This window comes from Mustela erminea, chromosome 1, assembly GCF_009829155.1.
Source record: "Mustela erminea isolate mMusErm1 chromosome 1, mMusErm1.Pri, whole genome shotgun sequence".
Taxonomy (NCBI): Eukaryota; Metazoa; Chordata; class Mammalia; order Carnivora; family Mustelidae; genus Mustela; species Mustela erminea.
This window is the reverse complement of record NC_045614.1, coordinates 123,345,957-123,362,056: the sequence shown is the minus strand read 5'-3', so window position 1 is coordinate 123,362,056 and position 16,100 is coordinate 123,345,957. Positions and strand designations below refer to the sequence as shown.

Genomic DNA, 16,100 nt, shown 5'->3' with positions numbered 1-16,100 from the left:
AGCACAGGAAAGAAAGACACTTCATCTGAATTGTTCAAAAGAGGCCTGAACAAAGTAATGAGAGTCAATTTAATTGTGATGGGTTTTATATGTGTCTCCAAATGTTAGTGAACTGATGATTCAGCAAAAAAAAATTTTTGAACTCACACTAATGGTTTCTTAATAGAGCCAAGAATTAAGCAAATTAAGTAATTTACCTAAAATTGGAAAGTAGATAGTGGTTTGGGTGGCAATAAATAATGACCACTGCACTTAATCTGTGTTGTCTATTAGTAAATCAAGCTATAATTTTTATACAGCATCCTTGAAAATAGAAATGCAAGAAATCATATTTGTTGAGGTCTGTTCATTTACTGTTTAAGGTAGTTAAAAGAAAAACAAAAAGCTTGAAAATAATTTTCCAAGCCTAATATTTTCCATGGTTTTCAAACTGGAAATATTCCAAATATAGTTTTTGATACAGCAATTTTTTAATTTAAATCCAAACTATCTCTATTTTTCAGAAATAAAGCTACATTGTTGCATGGACATCCAAAAACATTGAGGGTATTTTTTTTGCACTAAGCAGGATCATGTTAAAGAAATGTAGATTTCTGTGAACTTGCAACAGAGTGTCAATTAACATAGACTTGTTTTCATCTAGGTTTTCTCTTAATGGAATGATTGCTTACAAGAGTGACTATAAAAGCATATCACTCAATTTATTGTGTACAGCTCCTCTGTCTATATTTGGAATGACCTTGAAACCATGACCTTACAAGGAGTAGTCAATGGGTCACTTCAGTAACATTAATTTTTCCAATTCTAATCTTTTGATCTTTACCAGTTAGTACTATTTTTCAAGGCTGTTTCTCTGCACTGATGAAACATAACTGGATTATATCTCTTTTTTTCCCCTTCCATTTTCTGGGATGGTGTTTTCCATTCTTTGAGGGTTCTGATAATAGGTATAGTCTGAATTACAAACATAATGCACAGTAATCGCTGAAAAGACTCAGAAGACTTTCTCTAAATGTTTAACAATCCTTCTTTATGAAGTATGCTTGCAGTTAATGCCTGCTTCTTTTCTATTTATATTATTGAAATCAATACATGACTTTCAGTCTTTTTTTCCCCTTCCTTTTTCTATGACTGTTATTTTATGCATGACAAAATTCTCTTGCTTACTGCTGTGTTTGGCTGTCTTTTAACTTGAGTGTCCTGTGTTTGTAATGATTGCTTTTGCATGAGGATTATGAAATGTCATACAAATTAAATGGTTGTGGAAATGAAAAGAAATGTGGGGCTTCACTTGCTTTTTTTTTGTGCTGAATATGTCAATGATGTGACACTTAAAATTACTTTCAAGTGGCCTTTGATTTCCCCTTTGGTGTGCTTCTTTATTCTAGCAAATTAATATTGTTAAGTATAATAAAACATTTATTAAACATTCACAGTGTTTTAATATAATTATTATCCTAAAAATGATTCCTTTATAAATAACTATACTGGACATGAAATTGCAAGAAGACATAATTCTGTTATATTACTAAATTGTTTATGAAATGTAAGCCTTGACTCTGTAACTAACTTAATAACCAAACACTGACTTCTATTGATGCTACCGTTGCTCTACAGAGTGATGAGATTATCTGTTCATACTTTTTTGCAGGTTGCAAATGTCTTAAATCCACAGCTAATGTTTAATTAAAACACATGGGGAAATATTTAATGACAAGTAATTTTAAAAAGTCACAGTTTTGAAAAATGTATGATATAAAAAGGTGTAAAATCCAAGTGTTAATGCTCTTACAAAAAATTAGGAGGAAAAAAAAGAAAAGAAAACACCCTAAAAATGTTCATATCTCTGTTTTCCCTAATGTTATTATATGGTCCCAAATTAAAGATGAGTTTGGCCTACTTTCTTTATTGTTGTCACCAATTCAAATTAGAAAAGACACTGAATAAATTAAGTTCTTTCAGCTAAAACTGTTTACTTTTTTTATGCAGTGGATATTTTAAAAAAAAAAAAATTGTTTCCTTTGCTTATGACTTGAGTTTCAAACCATAATGTATTTTTTATGCTGGATGCATTCACAAACCAAATCTTCTATAAGATATTTTGGGGAGAGGGATTCTTTTTTCTTAAACAAAATAGATAATCAACTTTGACTTAACCACTTCCCCACTCTTTTTGGAAATACCCTTGAGAAATTTAGTATTTAAATTTATTTTTTTCCCCTCAGTCTTGTTTATTCTTGAATTGTCTTTTTTTTTTTCCTTCCATTTCTCCATTCTCAATCCTAGGTCCCCTTACAAAGAAACAGACAGATGATTTAGGTGATAATGACGGTGCTGAAGATGAAGGTATTTTTTTTTCCACCAAATCTATTTGCATGACAAGGGCCTCAATCACTTTTTCCACTCCTTTCTATTTTTTTACTTCTTGTCTTTTTTTGAAGAGTTGTTTTTAATTCCTGTTTTTGATGTGTTTTGTCTTCTTGCTTGTTGTTACACATAAATATACATTTTTAATTTTTTTAAAAAAAAAGAATGTTAAGTTTTACATTTTGATGCCAACCATTAAAATGTTTTAGAAAGAGGGGCATTTTTTTTTTGTTTTCTTGAACTGACTTTTGATATGTTCCATCCCATGTTTTGACTGAAATTTGTCCACATTCTTTGAACTAACAATCTCTCCCCCTGTAGTCTTTCTGTACCCATTTTGCATGTTTTCTAATCTATGTAAATATTTTACCCAGTATCAAAATGTGTTTCATTTTTACCTTTGACATTTGTTTAAAAAGAACCCCATACCCAATAAAATGAAGGACAACCAAAGGCTGATATAAAGTGTTTCTTGAGCAATATAATTTATATGACAAAAATGCTGTTTTCTATTGATTTGCTTAAATATTATATAAATAAATTCAATTGTATAGATAAGACAGGCATTCCACCTATTCAGATAACTGTAGTAAACACTGTGCAATCACTTCAGTACTCCAGGCAGATTTGATGGAAAGCCTTTCATTTCAAAAGCACATAATTTCTAGCCTGGGTTACGGACGTGTTCTGATTTTCTGGGTATTGCCAACTATAAGCAATAAAATATATACTACTTTCCTAATATCAAAATTGTTTTCTCTTTCTAACTTTCTTATGACATACAATTCTGATATACTCTGTACATGGAAGTACTTGCTAGATTGATTTGACACTTCTCATTCTGTTGTGTACCTTTACCTGGTGTTAGGTGGAGTTTCCAGAGGGGCCCACTGATATTTTCAGTTCACCTTCAGTCCACTTGGGACTTTTTTTTTTAAATGCTAACCTAGTTATGATTCTTTGAGAAGTGACTCATGTTATCCCAGGTTTAAAAGTAACTCCTGGAGCCCTAGAAATTAAATCTCATAACGATATCAATAATACAGTATGAATGGCTTTCCAAAATAAAATAACCTACAAGCAGTTCAGCAGAAATGCTAGTTACATGACTTACAACTGTGAATGAATATGTCCTTACTAAACAACTTGAATTATCTTCATTTAGATATTTATTTAATAAACTACTTCACAGAAAATTGAATTATAGAGGTGAAGTATTGAAAGCTTAAATATTATATTGTGTTTTAGTATTTTTATAACATTTAAGAATTATTTTGATTAAATGAAATTTATGATCTCTGATTAAAAGCACATTTACCAGGGTGCCTGGGTGGCTCAATGGCTTAAGCCTCTGCCTTCAGCTCAAGTCGTGATCTCAGAGTCCTGGGATCCAGGAGAACCCAGCTCTTTGCTCAGTGGGGAGTCTATTTCCCCCTCTCTCTCTGCCTGCCTCTCTGCCTACTTGTGATCTCTCTCTCTGTCAAATAAGTAAATAAAATCTTTAAAAAAAATACGTTTACCATGAATCCCAATAGTGAATTAAAGATTAAACACAAAGCAGTCATTAATATTTGAAATAAATCCTTATAGCTGTCCATGAGTTATCATTTGGAATGCTAAATAGATAAAAATAAACTTATAATATCAAAATGCAAATTGTGTTTTTTAAAAATATTGTTGGAAATCAGAAGTTTTCAAACATTTGAGACATTTGTTGACTGTTTTCTCACAGCTTTAAGAAGACTGCTTCCACTTAGGGGCTTTGGGATTTGCTGAGCCCTTTGAAAATCCTTAACTCCTAGACATTTGTTATTTAAATAATACTTAAGTATAAAGAACTTCTTAGTGTGTTACTTTGTAAACTCTAAATTTTCTGAAAGAACTCACAAAGTTAGTATACACAATTTTCCTATTTAAAAAATACTTCGCTGATTTAATGCACTTCTTCTCTTTTGATAAATAGCAGCAAGTAAGACATTTATAAGTTTACAAAAGATACTTCTGAGCCACCATAACAAGCTAAACCCCATAAATGTGAATCTGTTTTACAGACCTCTCGAAGCACATTTAACATTTTTAAATAGCCATTAAAAATGTACTAAAACCCCTGTTTAAATTGGCAGGTAGTATTCAGGTTAAGTACTAAGCCAGTCAGTCACAAGACTTACCAAATCAATATATATTTTTAAATGCTCCGAAGTATAGAATGTAAGAGCAGTCAGTTCAAGTTGATTCCACTCGTCTGTGCTGTTGTTTTGGATGCTTGTTAAGACAGCGGAGACAAGAAAGATAAATTCAAATATTCTTCAGGATAAAAAAAAAAAAAAAACCTTTGTAGAAAAGTCTGACCATCTTCTATGCAGTTCCTTTTACAATTATTTTGTAGACATGAGTGGGAATAAAAACCAAGGCCAATTTTCATTTTTGATTTGTTCCAAATTATGAATCACCATCACTAGACATAAAACCACAAATATAAACTACTTGACAAATTACTTTTTACTTTAGTCAGAAGTCAAGTTACTTATTCTCCATTACTCACTGATAACTGAAATCTTTACTTGATTTCTCAGCCATTGAACTCAGAGGCTACCAGGGATATTGACTGGGAGGTACTCCTCATTCATTTAAACTAACCCAAGGCTTCTTAGTGGAGCACTATTCATTACTTCTAATTCTCCTCCGTGTCTTTACCGTTAGTTATTCTTTTGCCATCTTTAGGCCAGTTGCAGTTTTTATCACTTTTCATTTGTGTTTTATAATAACCAAAAAACTACATATTTCATAGGCTATTTCCATAGTTTCAAAAAGACTAATCTGAAGTGATAAAAATGGGTCAAAGCAACACTGTAGATCCTACCAATTTATTTTGGGAATATAGGAGATATTTAAAATTCTTTTAATTGTGCTAGGATACTTTAATATTAATATTTCAATATTCAGATGCAATTTTATATTTTAAATATAGCCTTTTAAAACTGCTCTTAAAGATTTTTATATATTTTTTAACTAAAAATTATGTTTAGCCAACACTTCTATATTCCTTTGCTGGTTTGGAACGAGGTTGGTACTTGAGGTTGGTAGGAGTAGTAAAGGGGGACACAAAAACGTCTTGAAATATGCCAGAGAAAAATTTAGTTGAGGCAATACCCCACTATTTAAAAACTATTTAATGCCAAAAACTCTCAATTATTGGCAATTAAGAACTTAATGAGTTTTTTTTCTTAAGAAAAGGAAACCAGTAAGCATATTTAAGGAGTTATGTGACTAATAATTATTCATTAAGACCATTAAAGGGGGTTGTGATTCCCAAACCCTGTTTGTCAGACACAAATAAATTCCCATTAATTGCTCTAGATCTGTTGACATTTGCTACATTGCCTTAAAATTTTGGTTTATCAGGAAGATAAAATAGTTACTAAAATTTAAAATAGAGCTATCTACTCAGATTCCAAGTCTATTACTTTTTTAACTTGAAAAACTACATACTTTCCTACCCTAAATAACCATCAGTGTAGTACTTCTCCCTTTACCATCCACTCTTTTCAGAGACTTAGATGCTTGGCAAGGCCTTAAAAAATGCACATAACAGAAAATATAAACATGTTTTATGAACTTTTGTATTTTTACTGTACCTGAACTAGTGTTTTAGTCTCTGAGAGTGGTTTTGATTTTAGTAAAATCAGTAGCAGCTGCTTAGGCAAAGTCAGAAATCCACCTTATTTATAGAAAAAAATATGAGACAAGATTTAGAGGGATGACTTGGGTCTAATAAGTTCATCATAAATTACTAAAGTACATCAAATACATTTGCACCAAAGACATAATGGTTCCTTAAAATTTTATTAAAATGGTGACATTGAGTTGGTATTCAATAGTAGGCTATCTGATATATTATTTATAAAGATTCTGTCTTTTTAAAATAAAAATAAATATAGATATAATTTACACTATTTATATTTATTATTATATTTAAACTATTTACTATTTATATTTATATTAAAAAGACCTATATACTATGAAGAAAATAAAGTCTAGGATAGACCCCTGTGATAAAAACACTATCATAAATAGAACTCCAATTATCCTATAATAGAAATATGACATCTTTCCAAACTTTATTAGCAATTTTAAAGGTTGTTATATGCCAGAATTTTACTTATTTTGATAATTAGTATCAAAATTTGGTAATTTTCATGAATGTGACTTTTTAAAAAATTTTATTTATTTATTTGACAGAGAGAGAGAAGAAGCAGGTAGAGTAGCAGGCAGAGGGAGAAGGAGAAGCAGGCTCCCTGCTGAGTAAGAAGCCTGACTCAGGGCTGGATCCCAGAACCCTGGGATCATGACCTAAGCCAGCCGAAGGCAGTTGCTTAACCAACTGAGTCACCCAAGCGCCCCTAAAATTTTGATAATTACCCGATATAGCATAAGCTTCAGGATTACTTCAAGCAAAAAGAAATATTGTTCAGAACATAGGACTAGAATCATACATAACTTTCCAGAAAAGAACTGCTTGGTATATTAAGTTCTTAGACAACGTTGAAATCTTTGAGAGATTTGAAAACACAAATTGGAAATTCGAATCAGCCCAAACTATTCGTAATTCTTTCAAGTCTAACTTTTCCAAAGAAAAATAAAGAGATACCACTCAAAAAAGCTCGTGGGATGTATTGTCATATTTTCAGTGTTTCCTGACAATGTCCACTTCATTCTGTTATTAGGTATAAAATGTGGCAAGTTGTCTCAATGTGTGCCTGTATTGTTTTCCAGGTGAACAGAATGGTTCTACCAAGATTTCATTACAGTTCACAGTTGGTGCTTTGTAATTCTATGTAATTTTAATTAAAGAAGAATTCTGAAACAGCCTCCCTCTGTGCTACCTACAAGCATACAATTAGCAGAGTACAGTGTCTGCTGTGAACAGTCAGTTAATGATTTCAGTTTAATAATTTATTACTGCTTCTTCGGTGCCAGCCATCCTAGGAAAATAAGCTAAAACCGTATATAGCAAACAGACATTTAAAAATGGAAGATAGTTAAAAATTTCAAAAGGATTGTTTTCTTCTCTGTGTAAGCGTAACATCTCCTCAAGCCCCCACATCTTTACAAATGAGTGAATACCATATTCCCTCCTAAGGATTTAAGGAGAAAATAAATTTAAGTTTTCCTTCTAAATGTAGTTGTGTCTAATGGATAGTTTTGATGTCAAAGTATCCTCCTCTTACCACTTAAAAATAAGACAGTCTTCTCAAGTACACTCTTGGAGAGGAAGGAGGGGATTATGGTAAATTTATATACTGGTATTAAGTTAAATTTAAAATAAGCTTTTAAAAAAGTCTCTGAATTCTGCAGTGAGCTGTTTTCCTAACTTGCAAATCTGGACAAATGAGTTGAGCTGCCATTTCTGATCCTAAAAGGATTTTTAGTTTAAGGAAATCACTATTATAGCAGTAGAAAAGTTGAGGCATTTATATTAGTCACCTTTTCATAGGAAATGTAAAGCAGCACCTAAGTAATGACCAGATTTTTCAATGAGTTTATATTATATTAGTCTATTCTGAAAGCTGAAACCTCAGTTGCAAAGATGTAGGAATTTAAGTTTGATAAAAAATGCCAGAAACAAAGGAACAAATCTACACTTTTAAATGGTGTTTTTTAATATTGTCATTAACAAAAAGAAAATACACTCAATCTAATTTAGTTTCAATTGTGGGTAAAAGACATAATGGGCTATTATAGAACAGTAATGTTTGATGTGTGTGTGTGTATTCATAATCATATACATACATATATAATATTTTAATACTAGTTAGTTAAAACCATGCCAATATAAAGTGAAGTACCTACCTCTCTAGAAATTAGGGCATTTTTAATACCAATTAAAATTATCTTATGGTTCCCTTATATATTATTTCTAGATCCTTATTGAAAATTACAAAATTTGGGGAATGTGTCTTAGAAAAGCAAACGCAGTTGATTAAAAGTCAGAGCTGTCAAAGTCACTTTAACATCATCCTTAAAATTGGGTACTTTATATCTGGTCTTAGCTGTATTTTATTTTATGTCTACATGACAAAATCATAGAGCGAAAATGGGACTAGGAAGAGTACAGGAGTTACACAAAGAGATGAAAAATATAATTTAGTTTGTTTTCTTCTTCCAGAGGGCGGGATTGGTGGAGTGAGCAGATAACCCAGACTTAACGAATAAATACCATTGAAGTGACAATACCCTACGTACAACAACAAAAGTGCAGACTATACAGCCTAAACATTCATCTGCCAGTTGGTATTTAAGTAGTGAAATGAAACTTTTGGAACCTAAAACACGGTATCGTAATTATGTTCACAAATTAGAGCATAAATTATTCAATATAATTATGATGCATTCAATAAAACCTTTATGGTAAATAAGAAATGGAGAACCAGAGTGTTTTATTCACAATAGCAGTGATAACATTGTCCTTAGCCTATCGCTCATAAATTCCATATGAGGTCTATGACATTGAAAAAAAAAAACTAGTTCTAAGACCCATTGTCATTCCTCCTTTTTGTTCTTCAGTCACTTTAGAAATCAATCAAAAAGCACTAAACTTCACACCCGTTTTCAATATGTCCAAGTTTTATAATTCAGAATTTTTGGCTAGAAAACAGTGAATACCTATTGCTATTTTCTTAGTAGCTTTAATATGAGTTGCTGAAGAAACACTTTAACAAAACAGCAATTTGAAGAACTATATTAAAATCATTCTCTTTTGTCCCTAAAATGGAAAATGTATTCTCTGCTTCATTATGTATGTTTTTTGAGGATAAGGACAATTGCCAACCATTTGTTTTTCAGATATTCGGGACAGTGGGGGTCCCAAACCAGTGATGGTGTATATCCATGGTGGCTCATATATGGAAGGTACTGGAAATTTATATGATGGCAGTGTCTTGGCAAGTTATGGCAATGTGATCGTCATCACAGTCAACTATCGACTTGGGGTGCTTGGTAAGAAATCTCTTCTTTTCACCATTAATCCATGAAGTATGTGGTAGTTTGTTTTTATTTGTTTTGTTTTCTTTGCTTTGTTTCACTCATGTCTATGCTTGTTGACTTTCTTTGAACCAAAATTTTTGATATTTTTAATAAATTCTGTAAGTGCGTTCACAAATTACTTGATGGAAGACAGGTAGGGTTGATTTTAAAATTTGAAGGTAAAAGATAGTGAAATTATTCACATTGTTGAGTGATGTTTTCCCTGGTTTCACTTGATAGCCCTGTGAAAGGCAACAATTCCAGGGCCTTTCTAAAGAAGAATTAGTCCCTGGACAAATTTTTCCTTCCTTTTTTTTTTTTTTTTTTTTTTACAATGCCATGAAATTGCCTGAAATTTGACACGAGTTTAAAAAACAAGTTTATAAGTCTCTTCGAGAATATGTGTATGGACTGGCTTTGTGAAAACATTTTCTGTCATTTTGGTATAGGTTTGGGTTTTTAAAAGATTTGTCAGGTAATAATTAGAAATATTTGTCTAAATGTGTTTACACTGAATTATTTGATTTGGAAAACATTGATTTTATAAGGTGATAAAGAGTTCAAGTCAATAATGTATACTCATGTAAAACAAAATCAAATTGGATATCCTTGGTTTTGAAGAAAATTATAGGGAAATATTATTTGTAAAATATCAAGTACTCTGAAATAGGCATATTGTTTTATGTAATAACCCATTATTCAAAGGTAAACTTGATATCCTACTTGTATAATTTTATTTTTATAGTATTGACATAATTATGGGACTAAAATTACTTTATCATTTAATAAGACACATATATTATGGTATTTTAGTTAAGAATATTTGCTGACAGAGTACCATTTATCATAAAAGATTTCATCTTTTTAATCTTAATTGTTTTCAGAATCTTATCACATACTATATACTTTTTAAAGGCGTATAATTTATGCTGTTATTTGCAACAAAAGCACACCTCACACTTTTAATCTCTGAAAGATTTTTTAAAAAGAATTTATGTTTTCTTTTATAGTATTGTTCATATCATATATTTTGGTCTTTGAGGAGCAGTTATTTTTCCTCTTCAGTGTTAGTTACTTCTATGTAATTATAAGCCTATTTTCATGTCAATCTTAAGATATTAAAAAAAAAAGCAATAGCTTTTGTCGATCAAGTTTGTATGTCTTGGGGAAGAAGATATTTTAGCAATGCAAAGTGAAATCTTGATATGTTTCTACTTTGTTATTTTGAATTTGGAATATGGTGGATAATGGATATACTATGGCAAATGTAGGTGTAAAATATTTCTGTAACATTTTTCAAGTACACTTTAGTTCCAAATAGTGTCTGATCAGGCATTGCTTCAGAAGTTCTTACAATTTCAGTGGGCAAGCATGAATGTTTTCCCACCAATGAAAACTGTATATTGGAAAGTTGTATGAAGAGATGTTCATAATCATCTTCTTAATTTTAAATATCGGTGTTGTCATTTGGTTTTTATGCAAGATTTTAAAGTGAGAATTTTCAATATTTTAATATATTTAATTTTATTATAGTATTCTTTATAGCTTAGTGGCTTTAATATTATTTTCATATTTTTCTGAATTTTTTGAGTTAAAAATCCTGAATTGGTGACTAGTTTGCCAATTGAAAATTTAAAATTAAATGCCACATTCTGTACAGCAGTATTTTCAAGGACTTGACCATCCACTTAATCATATGTATTTATTTTATCAAAAGAAGTCTTTTAGTCAGACCTTCTTATGTTGCCTCATTCTGTTAGAAGTTGTACTCATATGAAGTAAGATTCCATAAAATGAACTGTTACATTAATAAAGCTTTTTAAAATAAATATAAACCTTATATTTATTTTAGTAAAGTATATAAATTTTAATAAATATAAATAAACAAACCTTAAAAATAAAGCCCATTTTTTATGTATAACTGACAAGGGCCTGACTTCAATCCAATTTGAATCCTATATTTATGTTCATATTCTATCCCTAAATACCACACCCTGAATGACTGAATTGCAGGAGAATAGACTCAATAACTAAAAAATGAAGAAATCAGTCAATTGCTTGGTCTGTATAATGGCAAGCAGAGTTGGTGTTGATGATGGATGATTTTCTCAGTAATAGTTCAATATTTGTTCTGCTCTACTGTAATTTAGGATTTACCTTAGAGTTTGCTCCTTTGTTGCTCTTAAACATATCATATCCTGATAACCAGCATTAAGGACCAAGTGTCCTTTCTAGACCTCTCAATATGATAAAGTACAAAACTCTGCTAGTGAACATTTTTAGGTCCATTTTGGAACACTAGTTCTGGAAGAAATGTATGTATCTAGTCACTTCGTTCCTCAAATGTGTATTGGGCCTTGTGAAATATATTTAAATGAATTAATTCATGAGAAATAAATTATTGAAACATTTGTTTCAGCATACTTTGCATGTGAGGTATACCACAACCAGAACAACAGCTCATCTGACAACAATAGACTATAGGGTTCTTGCTGTTGTTAATAATTTGTATAACAGTAACAAGGTAAGCCAAGGTTTCTTGGGTATGGGATCCAAAAGTATTGCTGTTTAGTTTTCATTTGGGCGAGTGCTGGAAAAGAGTCGAAAGTAAGATTTGGTCCCCCAACAGAGGAAATCCTGAGCTATGTTTTGATTTGGATGCTTTGGTGTAAAGGATATGAATTTGGGGGTTCAATGTACAATTTGTCTAATTGCAAGACCATTGCTCTCTGAAGACTGACAGAAAAAAAATCAAGATGTCTGAAACAGGTAATGTAATTCGTGTTGATTTGAATTTGCCATCCCAGAGGAGAAATATTACAGGCTTTATTTGTTTGTTTGTATTAGCAATAAGTAAAAATGTGATAATATTTTAGTAATAAAATTCATACAGCTATCTAGAGGGAAGATTCCTGTTTAAAGCATTGCATGTTGAAAAAAAATTTTGTTCACTGCAAAGTAGAAGTGATATAGAAGAAAAATTATCTCCTATTACAGTATTGCTCTGATGAATCTAGAAACAGTTGGGAGTTAGTTGGTCAACTGGGACCTTTTGTGATTTCCTTTAGAGTGTTGACATAGATTACCCCTATTATAATATTGGAAATGCTATTAGTGATCATAAAGAAAGCTGCTAATAAGGTTGAAAAAAGGAAAGGGGGTACAGGGCACTGCCTGCTTCTCTCGCTTCCCCTGTTTTGTCGGAGCGGTCTCTGTAACTGTATCTCATTCAGCTCATCCATCCAGCGAACATTTAGACTTTCACTTCTGGTTGTATACATTCTCTTTCCTCAGCCAGTTTTAACTCGCCATCCTCTCTTATTTAGCATATTGTTACATAGTTTTAAAAAATACATTAAGACATAATTGTTAACAGAATTATTTTTAAAATTATATCACATTAGTTAATAAAACTATCATAATGGAAATTTAGGGAGAAATGTTTTGATTATATGCCCTTAAAGGAGGGAAATAATGTTGAATATTATGGTTGCAAATGGGATAAATATATATGCTTATGGACGAGAAGTGGAAGGAAATAAGAAATAAATTGCTCACCATTAGGATGGGATATTGTGCAATTAACAGTTTTGAAAATAGAAACTATCCAAACATGTTTTCAAATCTCAAAAATGAAAAAAAATGCATGAACTAATTTTGCATTAAAAATGTGTCTCAACTGCCTCTTTAAATTTAGAATAAAGTTAATAGTTATTTTTAGAGAAAATGAAAAAGTTTTATACCACTGTTAAGAACTAATTTAGGCAAACAAGACTTTTATCAGATGGAAGTTTAATGTTACTTTTATCTTGATATGGATATTTTAGAGACAATTATGTGTTCATAATTCTAACCCATGTGATTTGGCAAATTTTAGGAGCCTAGTGTTGTACTTAATAATCTAGTGGCTCTCTGGGAAAAAAAAAAAAGTTGAAGTTCATCTGCCTATATTTGTAGAATTACACTTTAGCTCACTTTATAATGCCATATAGGGCTAAATCATTTAAAACAAGTTTTTTTTTTTTTTTCCATATTTGAATCTGAGGAGGTTAGCAGCAAGGAGATTTGTAAAGTCTAGGTGATGCTTATGATTTAAAAAGAAAAGCATATTAACTTCTGAAGTGGCACAATGTTTTGTCATTATTCTTGGTATTTGCTGTGTCTTTTTTTTTTTTTTTTTGCATTGTTTTAATTTCAGTTTGGCTCTAAGTCCTAAAACAGACAAATAAAAATCTTTAAATGTGACCATATATTTGGGAGTAGTATATAATAGGATACCGAATTTTATATGATGTTCCTAATGTTTTCCTGGGAGGTAGACAATGGAGGCAAGCTGTCTTTGACAAATCAAAATGTCTTCATGGAACTGGTTTTATTTGAATGAGATCATGAAACGCAATTTATCTCTGGGATTAACTGAAGGGAAGAGAGAAGCACTTTCTTTCAGTTTCCCTTTATTTATTCATACTCTTTCTACTTCATAAAAGTGGAGATAATTTGTGACAAAAGCACACATATAAATAAATTGTATAAAGGAGTACATATACTATAGAGAAAGGATATAGGAACTTAAGCCATGAACATGCATTGATATTGAATATAAATATAAATCTCAATTTCCTAGAAGAAGGATAAAAAGCATAGTGAATTGAATTTCATAATTGTTACATATAAATCAATAAAAAATGCACAGCTTTTTCTCAGTATACTTTAGCAAAATTTATCATATGGCTTGTTTTTATTTGGAACAATGAACAATATGAAACCATGTGATAGTTTTGATGTCATTAGGAAATGCAGATATTCTCAGTATATGATTACTTATATTAACCCTCTGTAAAAGCCAAGGACATAATAATAAATGCCCATAATTTCTATAATGTCATTTCAAAAGACCTAACCAAGTGCAATTCTAGGAAGATATTTGGTGATTTCACTTATAATAGGATAGAACTAAAAACCAATTGAAAGCAATGGACAGTTAACTTGGTCCATAGATTTATTTTCTCAATTATCTTATATCAACTGGTTTTTAATAAGGGCTGGATGGTAATCAATTTTAGATTGACTGCTAAAATGAGCTACTAGAGTAGTGATATCATTTATATTTTGGAATAAAGAAACTTAAGACAAATAATGTTACAGGGCAAAGTAGACTATTTTTTCACTATTTTATCTGCTTCCTCCCAAATGATATCAGGTGGTTTGCAATAAAAGCAATTATTTAGTTACGCCACCAATTTAGAAATAAACTGAAAGTAAGCACGTCAATTAATGTAGGTGTTAATTAAAAGAAGTTTTTTTTTTTTTCCCCAAAGTGTATTTTTGGTACATTTGTGTAGCCATTCATTGATTTATTCATTCATTCAATATAAACTGAGCAATATTATGTATCAGGCACTTTACTAGTTATTAAGGATAATGTGAAAAACATGATAGGCATGATCCCTGCCATCCAGTAAATTACTAGCTGTTGGGGAAGAGAGAAATTAAATTAATAATTATACAAATGATATCTTTTACATAGATAATGATTTAATGCAAAGTCAGCTTTCTTTACAATTACCTGGATGGTAAGTACTAGAGAAATGGCAAGTGCTAGCCTATTCTAGACACTCAGAAAAGGTTTCTCAAAGGAAGTGACATTCAAGTTTCAATTTCTTATATTCTACTGAGAAGGCCTTTATCAAGATTCCCAAGGACGTCTAGTTTGTTAATTTCACTGGCCACTTCTCTGTTCTTATCTTACTTGATCTCTCCTCAGTGTAGGAGACAGTTAACTAGTCCCTTCTTAACATGCTTGTCCTTGGCATCATCCCAGGATTACTTCCTACCTCACTGTCTGTGCCTTCTCACCCTCCTTCCCTCCTTCTCCTCTTACCCCATCTCTAAATGTTGAAATGCCATTAAGCAGAATTTTTGGCTCCCTTCCATTTCCTCTTTTCAGTGTCTCCCCAGAGGACTTCATGCAATGCTCTAAATCTCCAAATACCATCTCTTTGTAAGTGACTTCCAAAACTGTATCTTCAGGACTGCCTATTCCTCAAAACTTCAGACTTATATACTTGTTTTTAAAAAATATTTTATTATTTATTTGAGAGAGAGAGAAAGAATGCCCACGTTAGCTGGGGAGGGGGGGGGTGGACATAGGGAGAAGCAGATTCCCTGCTCAGCAGGGAGCCTGATGTGGGGCTGGATCCTAGGACTCTGAGATCACGATCTAACCAAAGGCAGATGCTTAACCCACTGAGCCACCCTGGTGCCCCCAGATTTATCTACTTCTGCCTACCAACACCTCCATGGGGCTATCTAACAACTTTAGTGGCTAAAACATGTTAATTTTCACAGGTGTGTATTTCATTATCTTCCACATCTAGATTGTTATAATAACTGCAACAAGAGCAATAATCATAGTAGCCACACTCATTGAGGATTTGTTGTATTCCAAAAGCTGTTTTAAGCAGTCTGTATTATTGGCATTATTAAATTTCCGCAATAACCCTATGAGGTAGAGTTGTTATTTTCCCAGTTCTATAAGTGCATGAGTAGAGAGGTTAAGGGACTTATTTGAAGTCATACAGGTCAGAAGGCATTAAGTGGTGAAGCCAGGCTTCTAACCAGGCAGTCTTCTCTTCAACGCAATACTGTACTAATGGCACTGGCACTGCCATCCTTCTGGATGATCAAGTAAAAACTGTAGGTTTTTCCTG

General features: G+C 31.7%; 1 protein-coding gene across 11 annotated transcripts in view; it reads left to right on the top strand.

The window, feature by feature from the left end:
* The window catches only part of NLGN1 (neuroligin 1), an 830,123-nt gene that overhangs the window by 375,275 nt on the left and 438,748 nt on the right, over positions 1-16,100 (top strand). For 8 of the 11 annotated variants that reach the window (XM_032340946.1, XM_032340941.1, XM_032340925.1 and 5 more), the window contains 2 exons: positions 2,287-2,346; positions 9,211-9,363. In XM_032340946.1, coding sequence (XP_032196837.1) covers positions 2,287-2,346; positions 9,211-9,363 — 213 coding nt within the window. The remainder of the gene's footprint in view (positions 1-2,286; positions 2,347-9,210; positions 9,364-16,100) is intronic. The other 3 variants (XM_032340988.1, XM_032340980.1, XM_032340966.1) reach the window with 1 other exon arrangement.